The following is a 12,199-nucleotide window of genomic DNA, read 5'->3' on the forward strand; positions in this document are numbered from 1 at the left end:
GGCGGGGGTGGGGCCCCCGGGAAATGGGGGGTGCTCAGAGGGGCGCCCCCAGGACGCGGCGGGGGGTGGGGGCCCCCGGGGAATGGGGGGTGCTCAGAGGGGCGCCCCCAGGACGCGGCGGGGGGTGGGGCCCCCAGGGAATGGGGGGTGCTCAGAGGGGTGCCCCAGGACACGGCGGGGGGATGGGGGCCCCCGGGGAATGGGGGGTGCTCAGAGGGGTGCCCCAGGACGCGGCGGGGGAATGGGGGCCCCCGGGGAATGGGGGGTGCTCAGAGGGGTGCCCCCAGGACGCGGCAGGAGGATGGGGGCCCCCGGGGAATGGGGGGTGTTCAGAGGGGCGCCCCCAGGACGCGGCGGGGGGTGGGGCTCCCGGGGGGGGTAGCCCAAGCTCTCTGGTCCGCAGGGCGTGGGCGGGGGACTCGGCGCCCGGCCGGGTTTCACGCCCGAGCCGTGTGGCGGGCAGGACGATAGACGACGTTAACCCCGAAGCCTAACGACTGCAGGGCAACGCAACGCGACGTCGCGGCGCCCCCGGCACGTGGCCAGAGCGCGGGGCGGAGCTTGTCTGGCGGGCCGGAGCGGGCAGCGCCCGCGGCAAAGATGGCGGCGGCGGCTCAGCCGCTCGCCGGGGCCGCAGCGACCGGAAGGAGCGGACTGCGCCTGCGCCACCCCTGCCACGGTGGGAGCCGATTGGCTGGAGCGCTGCGCGCGCTGCGTGTCGGGCTCCCGGCCTGGGTGGCTGCTTGTGGCGCGCAGAGCCGCGGTTTGGGGCAGGAGCCGAGCGTGTCTGGCGGGGAGTCAGCGGCACCCGCCATGTGGAGCAGCCACGGTGAGGCGAGGCGAGGCGAGGCGGGGCGGGCAGGGGGATGAGAGGAGGCGGCGGGGGAGGGGCTGGCAGCGCGGTGAGGTGGTGTCGTGGGGGAGGGGCGGGGGCTGGGGTGATGAGGCGGGAGGTATCGGTGGTGTCGTGGGGGAGGGGCTGGGGTGATGAGGCGGGGGGGTATCAGGGCGGTGAGGTGGTGTGGGGGAGGGGCGGGGGCGATGAAGAGTGCGAGGAGCTGGCTGGTGAGATGGGAAGGGAATGGGGTGATGAAGCGGGGGAGGAGCTGGCAGGGGGTGACGAGGTTGGGTGGTGGGCTGCGGGAGGGGTGATGTGGTGGTGCCGGTAGTGGGTTCCTCTCTCTCCTGGTTGTGGGCTGGCAGGCATGTGTCTCTCCCTTGTGAGGTTCCTGTAGATGGCTGAGCCCAGGCTGCTGCTCCTCTACATGGCCTGCTGCCCGGCATCCCCATGAGCTCAGCGTTCTGGTCCCTTCTCTGAGCTTTGATGGGGTTTGGACTGGGGTGCAGGTTAAAAATACAGGAGGCTGGGGAGCAAGGCTTGGGGGTGGGGGGAGTGTTATCCTCCTGTCTCTCCTGATGGAACCACCTCAGCTCCAGTGTGGAGCCTCATGTTATTCAACTTGTGATAAAACAGTGAGTGCTGGCACTACCGATAAATAACGTTTGGATCTTTTTTAAAGCTCCGGTATCTGGAGTTATGTGAACATGTGAGAATCTCAGCTTTCCCTCTAGTTGACATGGCTGCTGGAAAAAACCTGAAATTATGACCCCAAAAGCTCAAAAATTATAATGTAAATAAACCCCCCCAAACTTACTATATTTTGTCTAATTTTAAGCCAATTGTATGACTTTTTTGGGTGTAATTTATGGCTTTTGAGCATTTGGGGTTGGCAGCACTGTGTTATTAACCCTGATTCTTTCCCCTCTCCCCCAGGTGGCTTTGAGAGTGGCTATGGAGGGTCTGCAATTAGTGGGGGATACACACAGTCCCCAGGGGGGTTTGGATCTCCTGCAGCCACCCAGGGAGAAAAGAAACAGGTATGTGGTGCTTCCTAATCCAGATAAGGGTTTGAGAGAATGGGAGAGTTGGGTTTAGCCCACAGGTGCCTGGTCATACTGGGGAGGTCCCCTTGGGAGTTTTAGTCTCTACATTCCTGTCATGAGAATGAGAAGGGTTATCTACACCTCCCCTAGCACAGAACAAATTGTGCAGCGTTAGGAACAAACTTCCCAATATAACATTTAATTGGGAAGCAGTGATGGGAGGAGTACAGCAGCCTAGGAGCTACCACTGATTTGTTTTGTGAGTTTGGGCAAGTAATTTATACTCTACTTTGATTTCCCCATGCAGAATAGCTATTTACCTCACTCACAGGATATTGTGGCTTAATTAAACTTCACAGCTGTGCTATAGCTGCAACCATCATTTTATGACTACTGACCTGGTTACACTAAACCTGGCTGAGCTGTGTCCACTCTGCATTTTTACCCCCCCCCCCCCAACAAAAGAATGTATAAAATACTCCTTTGTCTTAACACCTACCATGTTGCCTACTGTGTTTGTATCAGGGAAAACCAGGAGAGCTATCCCATATGTTCTCAGCAGAGGATAATGGAGCATGAAGGACATGCACCTGGACCAATACCAAGAGTGCATAGGAAAAGCTGTAAGGAAGGAGGAGGACAGCCTGTTACACAAACTTAGTTACGCTGTCCCTTCTATGTAGTAAAAAACAAACCCAGTGTTATCACTTGGTTGAGGAAGACGACCGTGTGCCAGCCTAGGCCACTAGGAAGGGCAGCACATACTTAACTGTTGTGATTCCTAAAAGTATCAATGTGTGAGTGAACTCAAACCATGGTTAGAGCTGCCTGTGGCACTAACTGGTCACAGACTCAGTTAAAAATCATTATGCTGACATGGCCTCAATATTTGTAAATCACTTTGAACATCTCAGTCTCAACATGAGTCAGCAATGCAATGCTGTTGCAAAAAAAGCAAATGCAGTTTTAGGCTGCATTAACTGAGGCATAGCATGCAGATCACAGGAGGTGATGGTACTGCTCTACTCAGGGCTAGTTAGGCCTCAGCTGGAGTACTGTGTCCAGTTTTGGTCACCAATGTATAGAAAGCATGTAGAGAAACTGGAAAGGATCCAGAGGCGAGCAGCAAAGATGATCAAAGGGGTGGAGTGCAAGCCGTATAAGCAAAGGCTGAAGAAAGTGGGTATGTTTAGTTAGGGAAAGAGTAAATTGAGGGGGAACATGATAGCAGTCTTCACATTCTTGAAAGACTGCCATAAAAACGATGAAGAACAGTTGTTCTCTCTTGCCACAGAGGGCAAGACAAGAGGCAATGGGTTCAATCTACAGCATAGCAGATTTAGATTAAATCTCAGGAAAAATTTCTGAACTGTAAGAACAGTAGGACAAGGGAACAGACTGCCTAGGGAGGTTGTAGAAGCTCCTTCACTGGAGGTTTTCAAAAGGAGGCTGGAGCCATCTGCCTTGGATGGTTTAGACAACAAATCCTGCAGGGAGTTAGACTCACTAGATGACCTTTGTGGTCCCTTCTAACGCTATGATTCTAGCAGGACCTTTGGTCTGACCCAGTGGGGCTAGTCTTATAGTCTTATGATCTAAAGTGCTTTGCTGAGAATTAACCACAACAGTGGCATACTGGTTTATGCTGACTTCATAAGAAACTTACAGAAGTTATGGAGACACAGTCTTACTCTTTGGGTAAAAGTGCTTTTAGTACCTAACTTAAGACTTTAAAAAGTGTATTTCAGTATTTACAATTTGTGGAAAAATAAAATTTCTAGTTTTGTTTTTTCTTTTCAAAGATCAAAAGGTGAAATTTTCAGTCTTCTTTAAATTCTCTTTTGCAGAGATCCCGATCCCAGAATATTGTGCCATGTACAGTGTCTCAGTTACTTGCTGCTGAGCAGATTGATGAGACATTCAAGATCCGAGAAGTAGAGATCTCGCAGGTAAGTGAAAAATGCTGCTGAGTAGGTATTTGTTGTGCAAATGGGTGGGAGAGAAGGTGGTGGTGTGTAAGTGTTAAATCTTAAACTTCTTTGGTCCTAAGTTTTTTCCCAAGTAAACTGATCTCAGTTTCTTTTTCAATGCAGGTTGTTATCATGGGGATAATCAGACAGGCAGAGAAAGCACCAACCAACATCCTCTACAAAATAGATGATATGACTGCAGCCCCAATGGATGTCAGACAGTGGGTTGATACTGATGTAAGCACCAACTGAGGTTTAGCGTTGAGACAATAAGTGTAAATTCTGATACTTTCTTTCCAGGAATGATGGAGGAAATAGTATTTACCTTGTAAATGTAAACTAAGACCATAGTATAGCTGATCAGCAGGACTAGAGACTGATGTCACAAGTTTAAACTCAATTAAATATCTCACTGACTGCTTTTTTTAAACTGAAAAGACACAAAGGCCCAGATTCACATAGGTACTTAGGAGCTCATGTCCACCATTTAGGTGCCACTGACATTCTTAAAACTATTGTCCAGCTGCTGCCTAACCCTGTAGGTGCTTATGTTTCCACTGGTGAGCATGTGCAAAGCCACCCAGTCCTGACACTACCCCATGGCTAATGAGCAGCTTGGAGCCCTCGTTCAAGCCTAAACCGCAGAGCAATTCTCAAATTAGGCTTTCCCCCACCTATCTTGCCAGATGAGCCCAGTCTGGCAGGTGTGCTCAGAGTATGTCTAACCCTCACAAAAGACTGGGGGTGGGGAAGGAAGCAAGTGAAGAATGTTCCAGGCTCAGGTTTGTGTGTGTGTGTGTCTGTCCCAGAATACCCAATAGTTAGGTTAGGATGTAGGAGATACAAGTTTGAATCCCCACTTTGCCTGATGTGAAGCAGGAAATTGACCCTGACTTGCCCACTATTGGTTACAACACCCTCCCAGTTATATCTCTGGCTTTTCGTGAAAGGGCTTATCTGACTTGGGGGCCTAACTCCAGGAGAGGGCTCATGGCTGAGGATCCTGAGCGGAGACAGGTGCTTCCCTCTGGGCCATAAGCCCTGCCTCTTTCCTTTGTATTTCACTCTTGGCTGGCTTAGACATCTCCCTGCTCAGCTTACTGGCTTCTGAGAATCCCTGTCTTAGGTGTGTAACTCTCCATATAAGATGTGAGAAGCCTGGGTGTCTAACTCGGGGCTGAGAATACCACTAAGTAGCAGGGATCTAGGAGTCCATCATTGCAATGCCTGGGCAATTCCTTTGTGAATCTAGCCACGAATGTCTGATCTGATCCCAGATATGTTGAGGTACTTCTTAGTAATACTTCCTTTGAATAGGTCTATTATTGAGCACTGGAAAATTCTCCTTTACCTATTCTACATGTACTTATTGCATGGGAGTTTTTGTGTTCTGAGAACAGAAGAGATCCCCCAGTGGATAATTTGGCTGTATCAAAAGAGACTTGTTATCAGTGCTTTATCTGACCTATGTAAACCTAAAAGAGCATCCCTCTCGCAGGGATATTTAGTGTTCCTGGGGAATTATTCTCTTGCACTCCCAACATTGTAGTATATATCCTTCAGGATGTTGATGATGGGGCAAGGTTCTTAAAGACTGTTGTTCCTTAACCAAACTGAAGAACATGAGCATGTCTTCCTCTTCCCCTTCCCTTTTTTAAAAAATAAAAACACTCCTGGAGCCTCTGGGGACTTAGTTTGATTACCTACTGGTGTCATACATGGCTGTGCTTAGGCAAGCCTAAAACATGTACACTGATGAGTTGCTTGTCTTATTCTCACATACACTAGGCCAGTTTGTTCTCAACCAGGGGTATAGTTAGCAGTACCAGGCGGTATATCAGCTCATCTAAATATTTGCCTAGTTTTACAACAGGCTACATAAAAAACACTAGTGAAGTCAGTACAAACTAAAATTTCATACAGATAATGTTTTGTGTATACTGCTCTGTATGCTATACACTGAATGTTCCAGGCTTGGGGGGGATGTCCATCTGTCCCAGAATACCCAATAGTTAGGACACTTATCCGGGATGTGGGAGATACAAATTTGAATCCACACTTTGCCTGATTGGGTATAACTGGGAGGGTGTTGTCTCTTTGGCTTTTCATGAGAGGGTTGAAATGTAAGTACAATATTTTTATTCCAATTGAATTATAATTATATGGTAAAAATGATAAAGGAAGCAATTTTTCAGTAATAGTGTGCTGTGACACTTATATTTTTATGTCTGATTTTGTAAGCAAGTAGTTTTTAGGTCAGGTGAAACTTGGGGTATGCAAGACAAATCAGACTCCTGAAAGGGGTACAATAGTCTGGAAAGGTTGAGAGTCACTGTACTAAGCTTTCCATTTGAAGAGATGGAATCCCTCTCTATCCTGAAACCACTTTATCTTAAACTAAGACATGTCTCTAGTTTCCTTAGACTCTCCCATACCAATATAGTAATGTAGGCTGGCATTGACTGACACTTAAAAGAGACGTTACAACATATAACTACAGGCAATACCTAGCTAAGGTGAGCAAGTCTGAGACAATTAGACGCTGTAAACTTGAAGTGCAGTCAGCAGAATGAAAGGCGGTTTTATGTCTTCCCCAAGACCCGCAGTCAATGTATATGGCTGTACAATTGAATCTTGTTGTACAAAACGTTTTTTCTCTCCTGTTGCTGTATGAAAGACCATCGAAATGGGGCAAACTGACTGTATGAAGGACATAGTTTAACTGACTAAACAAAGTGATGTGAAATGCACAATGTAAACAAATAGAGACATGTTTTCTCCTACTGTTTCAGCGACAGTGATCATTAGGGTTACTTGTAACAACAGTAGTTGATTTAGTTGGGGATTGGTCCTGCTTTGAGCAGGGGGTGGACTAGATGACCTCCTGAGGTCCCTTCCATCCTTGATATTCTATGAGTAGGTAAGAAAACTTCCAAACAGGAATGTGTAGCTTTTTAAAAAAAGATGGGTGTCTCTCTTTATGTAACTTAATATTGCTAATAACTGAGAAAGGAACTGCAAGGACCAAGAAAATCTTTTCTCCTTTTCTCCCCCCCCACCCCCCCCCCCTTTGTAAGGAGGCAGGGAGTGAGAATGTTGTGGTGCCCCCAGGAACTTACGTGAAAGTGGCTGGTCATCTTCGATCATTCCAGGTAGAATCCTGTTCTTTACTTGTATGACTACTTCTAAATAGCGAGGCTGAAGTGATTGCTGAAGGCTTGGTGCTCCCTATCTGCTGCTTCTAACAGAGCCTGCTTAGGGATTCTATTGCGCCCTGTCTGGGAGCCTGACTGTGTTCCACCCAAGTCTACAGCAGCTCCATTGGCTTCAGTGGGGCTTGATCAGGTCCCTGGTGAAACACAGTTCAGAGGCAACATTTAATTTTAGACAAACCTTGTCACCTACCAGCACAGCCAATGCCTGCCTTCAGGAATCTGTTCCCAGCTTGGTTACTAACTATTCTGCCTTCTTACAAATGTTGCATTAATTCCAGACACCCTGATAACAATTCATATCAACAAACATATTGCCATCCAAAATGACATGCACACGATTCATTTTTATCATAGATTAGTAACTAGTTACACCCACCCCTGCCACTGTATCTGCAATAGTAAACGTAAGGGGGAAATCTCTCCCCTCAAACTGTCCCCTTCTCAAATGCAAGAGAGAGAGGAGAACCTTCAAGTCATGCTGCATGGCTCAACAAGTTGTTTGCTACTGACTAAAGTAATTGGCGCCAATATCTAATCTCTCAGCATCACTTTGACTTCTCATAATGTCGCTCATATGATGCCTTTGTTTGTATGGTAATAGTTTCCAGAGGCTCCAGTCAGGTTACTGGGGAACCCATTGTGCTAGGCACCACACAAATGTGTGGTTCCTGCCTCAGCAAGACTGCAGCCGAAGAAAGGAGCTGAGCAGTCGTCATTTTAGTAACATAATAAGCACTTATATGGCACTGTACATGTAAAACACAGTACAGATACTAGTTTGCTTGAAAGCAAGCCTCTGCGGTTTTTTTCCCCTCAAACTTCTGACTTAAAAGAAAAGGCACTATTTTGCCCCTCTGTTAATACAACTTTAAAAAGGGGATGAGTTCTAATTCTCTATATAGTATTAACACTGCTTTTAAATGGGCACTGGTATACTGGACTTTCCAGGATTCTTTCTCTGCTGCGGACAGCCACTGCCACCTTGTCTGTACAGTGCTATTGGGGTGGGGTGGTGGTATATCTTTGAGATAAATTACTCCCATGAAGGTCTGTCACATTCATATAATGTGAATCTGTTCCTGGGGAAGTTTCAGATTAGGGCTAACTTCCATAACTTTGTCACTGATTTTATGGAAACAAACACCGTTCCCATCACTGTCCCTCTGCTCTTTAGGGCTGTGGTTGCAATGTGTTTTTCAGATACATTAAACATGTTTCTAGTGTTGTAATCTCCCCAGTTGCTTTTTTTCCTCTCCAAAAGAATAAGAAGAGCCTGGTAGCATTTAAGATCATGCCTCTTGAAGATATGAATGAGTTCACCACACACTTATTGGAAATCGTCAACGCACATATGGTCCTCAGAAAAAGCATCATGGTATGTCCTTGTATCTCTTCTCTGCTCCAGCCCTTATACAGAACAATGTTCCAGGCTGCCTCCATAAGAGGTTCTTGGAGGAAGTGGGGTTTAATGTGGCAGCATAGATAACTTCAGGAAGTAGGAGGTTGCTGTGATCATGATGCAGTCACCCTGGCTTTCCCAGAGAGATTTTTGCCACTGTGGTACAGCCAACCTCCACTAGTCTCTATTTGGGATCACTGTCTTATTACTGTGGCCTTGAAGTAGCTTGTGACCACAGCTGTTTTATTCTGTAATTTTAGACAACATCAAAAATGCCTCAGTCTCTGGGCTCCTTTGGAATGGGTGATATGGCAAGCTATGGATGTGGTAGTAGTGTGCCAGTGAATGGACTTACAGCACATCAGAGTCAGGTATGTGTGAACAGTAATTTGCCATTACAGTAATACAGCAATCGCTGAGTGATGATGAATGCAATGTGATATAGGACAAATCAAAGATTAGTTATTATATAAAGGTCATATTCTATCCTTCATCTTTTTTGTAACCCTTCCATTGACTGGTGGGAGTTCAGCCATAGCCTGAAGGTAGTAAGTCGTGCTAAACTTATGGCAGACTCATGAGCTGCAACTAGAAATGGAATTCAACTCTCCCTGTGGAAGGAATGTCTCTTCAGACTCTCCAGTAATAGGAAAAGTTGCAAGCATTCTGCAAATGGAGGCAATAAATTTGTGCTCAGTAATAGCAACATGCATGGAATGGAGGCAATGCTGTCTAGAGTTTTTTACCTAAGTCTGTGGGAACATGAAATGGAAGAGTCTGATGTGCTCTTGAGTGTACTGCTAACCATGTCTATAACTTCTTACTTTGTCAGGTGTTAAACTTGATTAAAAGCTGCTCTGATCCAGAAGGCTTGAGCCTGAAGGAGCTGAAATCCCAACTACATAACATCAATATAATAACAATCAAGTAAGTATATAGAGACAAAGGATGTTCTGGAAACCAAAGCTGTCTTCCCTGAACCTACTTAGTACCTGACAAACAGAGAGTGCGATAAAGAAATGCACTGGCTCACTGTAGCATGACTAGTGCTGGGACTCCAGATATAGCCTCACTTAACTTGATGGATGGAACAGTAGTGAGTGCTGGGGCAAACATCCCATTAATTCTTTCAGGTCAAGAATCTTTTTCCTCAGCATATCTGTGTAGAATTAATGGTGCATTGCTATCACCAAGGTGTTGGTGGGATACTCACTCTCATCCATTATTTACAATAGAGGTTAATTTGAAAAGACTTCTCTAAAACAGAGGTGCCCTTTTAGCAGGTAGCTGTCACAGAATGACTTCATCTGAGGACTTAATAGGCTTAAAGGTGAATTCCAGAGATCTTGCTAAAAACTCAACTTATCTAGGAAGATTCTCGGAAAGGGATGAGTCTATCCCAGACAGAACAGCACTGTCTTTAAACAGTTTGATATCCTGAAATGTTTACTTACTATGCACTCCCTGGCTCCTCTGCCACAGCAATATTGCACCCCCTGCCCTTCCCTCCCTCCACGTTAACATAGAGCAATATCCATTATCTTCCCACACTTTCCTTTCACACTGACCAGTTTCTCATGCTTGGTGTCAGCCCAGATCTAAACATTTCTTAAAACTTCAGCAAGATGAGCTGAGTAGTTGGGGTTGAGTGGGACACCGATGAGCTGTATCACCTTGTAATACTGTTTTTACATTTGTGTAAGTTACTTGTGACTGAAAGTAGTATGGACAGTATGTCTGTTTCTGTTACGTATCTGAATTTGAAGCCCATCTTGCATATCCTGGATATCAGGCAGAATTCAGTGAGGTGGACTGGCTTCTTTCTTCCTTACTGTCTCTTACCCTTTCCTCCCCTGACCCAGCCTCCCTGAGTGTTGGGAAGGTGGTGGGGCTCAGCATGTCATTTTAGATCTTGCCATTTTCCATATCCCATCTCAGTTTGCAACAGGTAGCCATAGCTACTTCCTCTAGCTGAACAATGTTAAGTGGTGGTGTTTTCCTCCCATAGATGGCAGGGGCTGGAAGCTATTGGGTGGGCCACATAGGCTTGCCCTTGGGAAGGTGTGTGCTCATCCTGAACAACTTTGTTTCCCTTTGACACATGGAGCAACTGGGCTTGCTGTGGAGGAAGGGCTGCTGAGGCATTTGCGTGGGATGCTGGAGGAGAGCAGTGGCAATGATCTGAGGACATGCACCCCAAAAAGAAGCTGTCGATAATGAAATGGTTGTTTTTTCTTCCTCAGGCAAGCGGTTGAATTTCTTAGCAGTGAGGGACACATCTATTCCACTGTGGATGACGATCACTATAAATCTACAGATGCCGAATAAAGGTGCTTCTGAGAGTTGCCCTATCGTGCTGGGTTTGGTTCCATGCAAGCACCAATCTATGCTGTAATTACAGTACTGTGTGTACATATCTTAAAGTAGCTCTACCAAGCTTTTCTCTGCAGAAGGTGATCTCTGCTGCTTACATCCCTTGAAAGCTGTAGTTACTCTGTGAGCATCCAGAATTCTCAAACCAAGACAGCAAAGTAAATGTACAGTATTCCCCTAACCAGACTCAAATAATATAATGAGACAGAGTGACTAAAGCTTAACCAGGTGTTCGGGGGAGAAATGACCTCCGTGTGAAGAACTGGAAGCTTCAGAGCCTTTGTTCATCTAGTATCCGTCTCATACAGCACCACTGGTAAGAAGGGGAGAGAGTGGGTCTGCGCAGCCTTGTCACTGGCAGATTGTTCTGAAATGGCTTCTCAGCTTGGCCAGCCTTCAGCCTGTTTAGTTGATAAAGGTGGGATATTCTTAGACAGCCTGCCAAGGTACAGTGCTTAAGAATAGTTGTCTACTTTCTGCACTTCTTACATCTATATTTGTATTACAGGATGATCCTGTTAATGAAACTTTTGATATTCCAATAAAGCTTTTTAGTTTGTGATGGATGTGCTTGTGGGCAGTGGCAGATTAATGATTTTGCTGCCCCTAGGCCCTGAAATAATCCCCCCCCCCCCCCCCCGCAGCTCCCGGCCCCCCCGCCACAGCTCACCTCTACTCTGCCTCCTCCCCTGAGCGCGCTGCTGGGTCCTGCTCCTCCCTGCCCATGCTTGTGCGCGAAACAGCTTCGTGAAGGAGGGAGAAGAGGGGGGAACGTGGCGCGCTCAGGAGAGGAGGTGGGGCCGGGGTGGGGGTTTGGGGAAGGGGACCAATAGGGGCAGGGAGGGGGCGGGGAACGGGTGGAGTTGGGGCAGGGCCGGGGGTGGAGGGCGCAAATGGGCGCTGGGGGAAGCAGCCTCTGGCTGCTATTACAAATTTGCTGGCCTAGGCCTAGGCCTTGTTGGCCTAGGCATTAATATGCCGCTGCTTGTGGGGGGCATTCTCAAAGGTAGAAAAGCTTCCACTTTGATGGAACTTACCCCTGGCATATTCCCTGAACTGAATAAACAGGTTCTGTACTTTCTCCCACTGCAATGGAAAATGCATGAGGCCTTTGGAGTAAACTTTTTTAAAGGGTTAAACTTTCACAAAAACTGTGAACACAGTAGAAAGTTCAGAAACTAAATGTAACACTCCAGGATTTTTGTCTTTATTAAAAACAAAGACAACTTTAAAAGTTCCAATTCTGCTGATGACCCATGTGGTGCTCACTACACAGTTCATCATGTTGAACTTTTTTCTCTCTCAAAAAAAAAATTCCTACTTTAAAAACAAAAATAAAGCACTAATATTTAGGAAAT

At 46.8% G+C, this 12,199-nt stretch overlaps 1 protein-coding gene across 2 annotated transcripts; it reads left to right on the top strand.

Annotated features, from left to right (window-relative positions):
• The first annotated feature begins 673 nt into the window (after positions 1 to 673).
• RPA2 (replication protein A2) lies at positions 674 to 11,420 on the top strand. 2 transcript variants are annotated; one of them, XM_074934134.1, is made up of 9 exons: positions 674 to 829; positions 1,775 to 1,878; positions 3,732 to 3,833; positions 3,978 to 4,091; positions 6,932 to 7,006; positions 8,331 to 8,444; positions 8,729 to 8,839; positions 9,301 to 9,395; positions 10,712 to 11,420. In XM_074934134.1, exons 1-9 carry the CDS (start codon positions 814 to 816, stop codon positions 10,794 to 10,796), a joined length of 816 nt encoding a protein of 271 aa, XP_074790235.1. In that variant the 5' UTR covers positions 674 to 813; the 3' UTR covers positions 10,797 to 11,420. The 2 variants fall into 2 exon arrangements, with proteins under 2 accessions (XP_074790235.1, XP_074790236.1); XM_074934135.1 differs by lacking the exon at positions 6,932 to 7,006.
• Positions 11,421 to 12,199: the final 779 nt, after the last annotated feature.

The sequence above is a fragment of the Natator depressus genome, chromosome 19 (genome assembly GCF_965152275.1).
Source record: "Natator depressus isolate rNatDep1 chromosome 19, rNatDep2.hap1, whole genome shotgun sequence".
NCBI classification, from domain to species: domain Eukaryota; kingdom Metazoa; phylum Chordata; order Testudines; family Cheloniidae; genus Natator; species Natator depressus.

Bases quoted from the DNA above. Each gene is read 5' to 3' on its own strand.
- RPA2 (XM_074934134.1), top strand. The intron at 1,879-3,731 runs GTATGTGGTGCT...TCTCTTTTGCAG, and splicing joins CCCAGGGAGAAAAGAAACAG to AGATCCCGATCCCAGAATAT. The intron at 4,092-6,931 runs GTAAGCACCAAC...CCCCTTTGTAAG, and splicing joins GACAGTGGGTTGATACTGAT to GAGGCAGGGAGTGAGAATGT.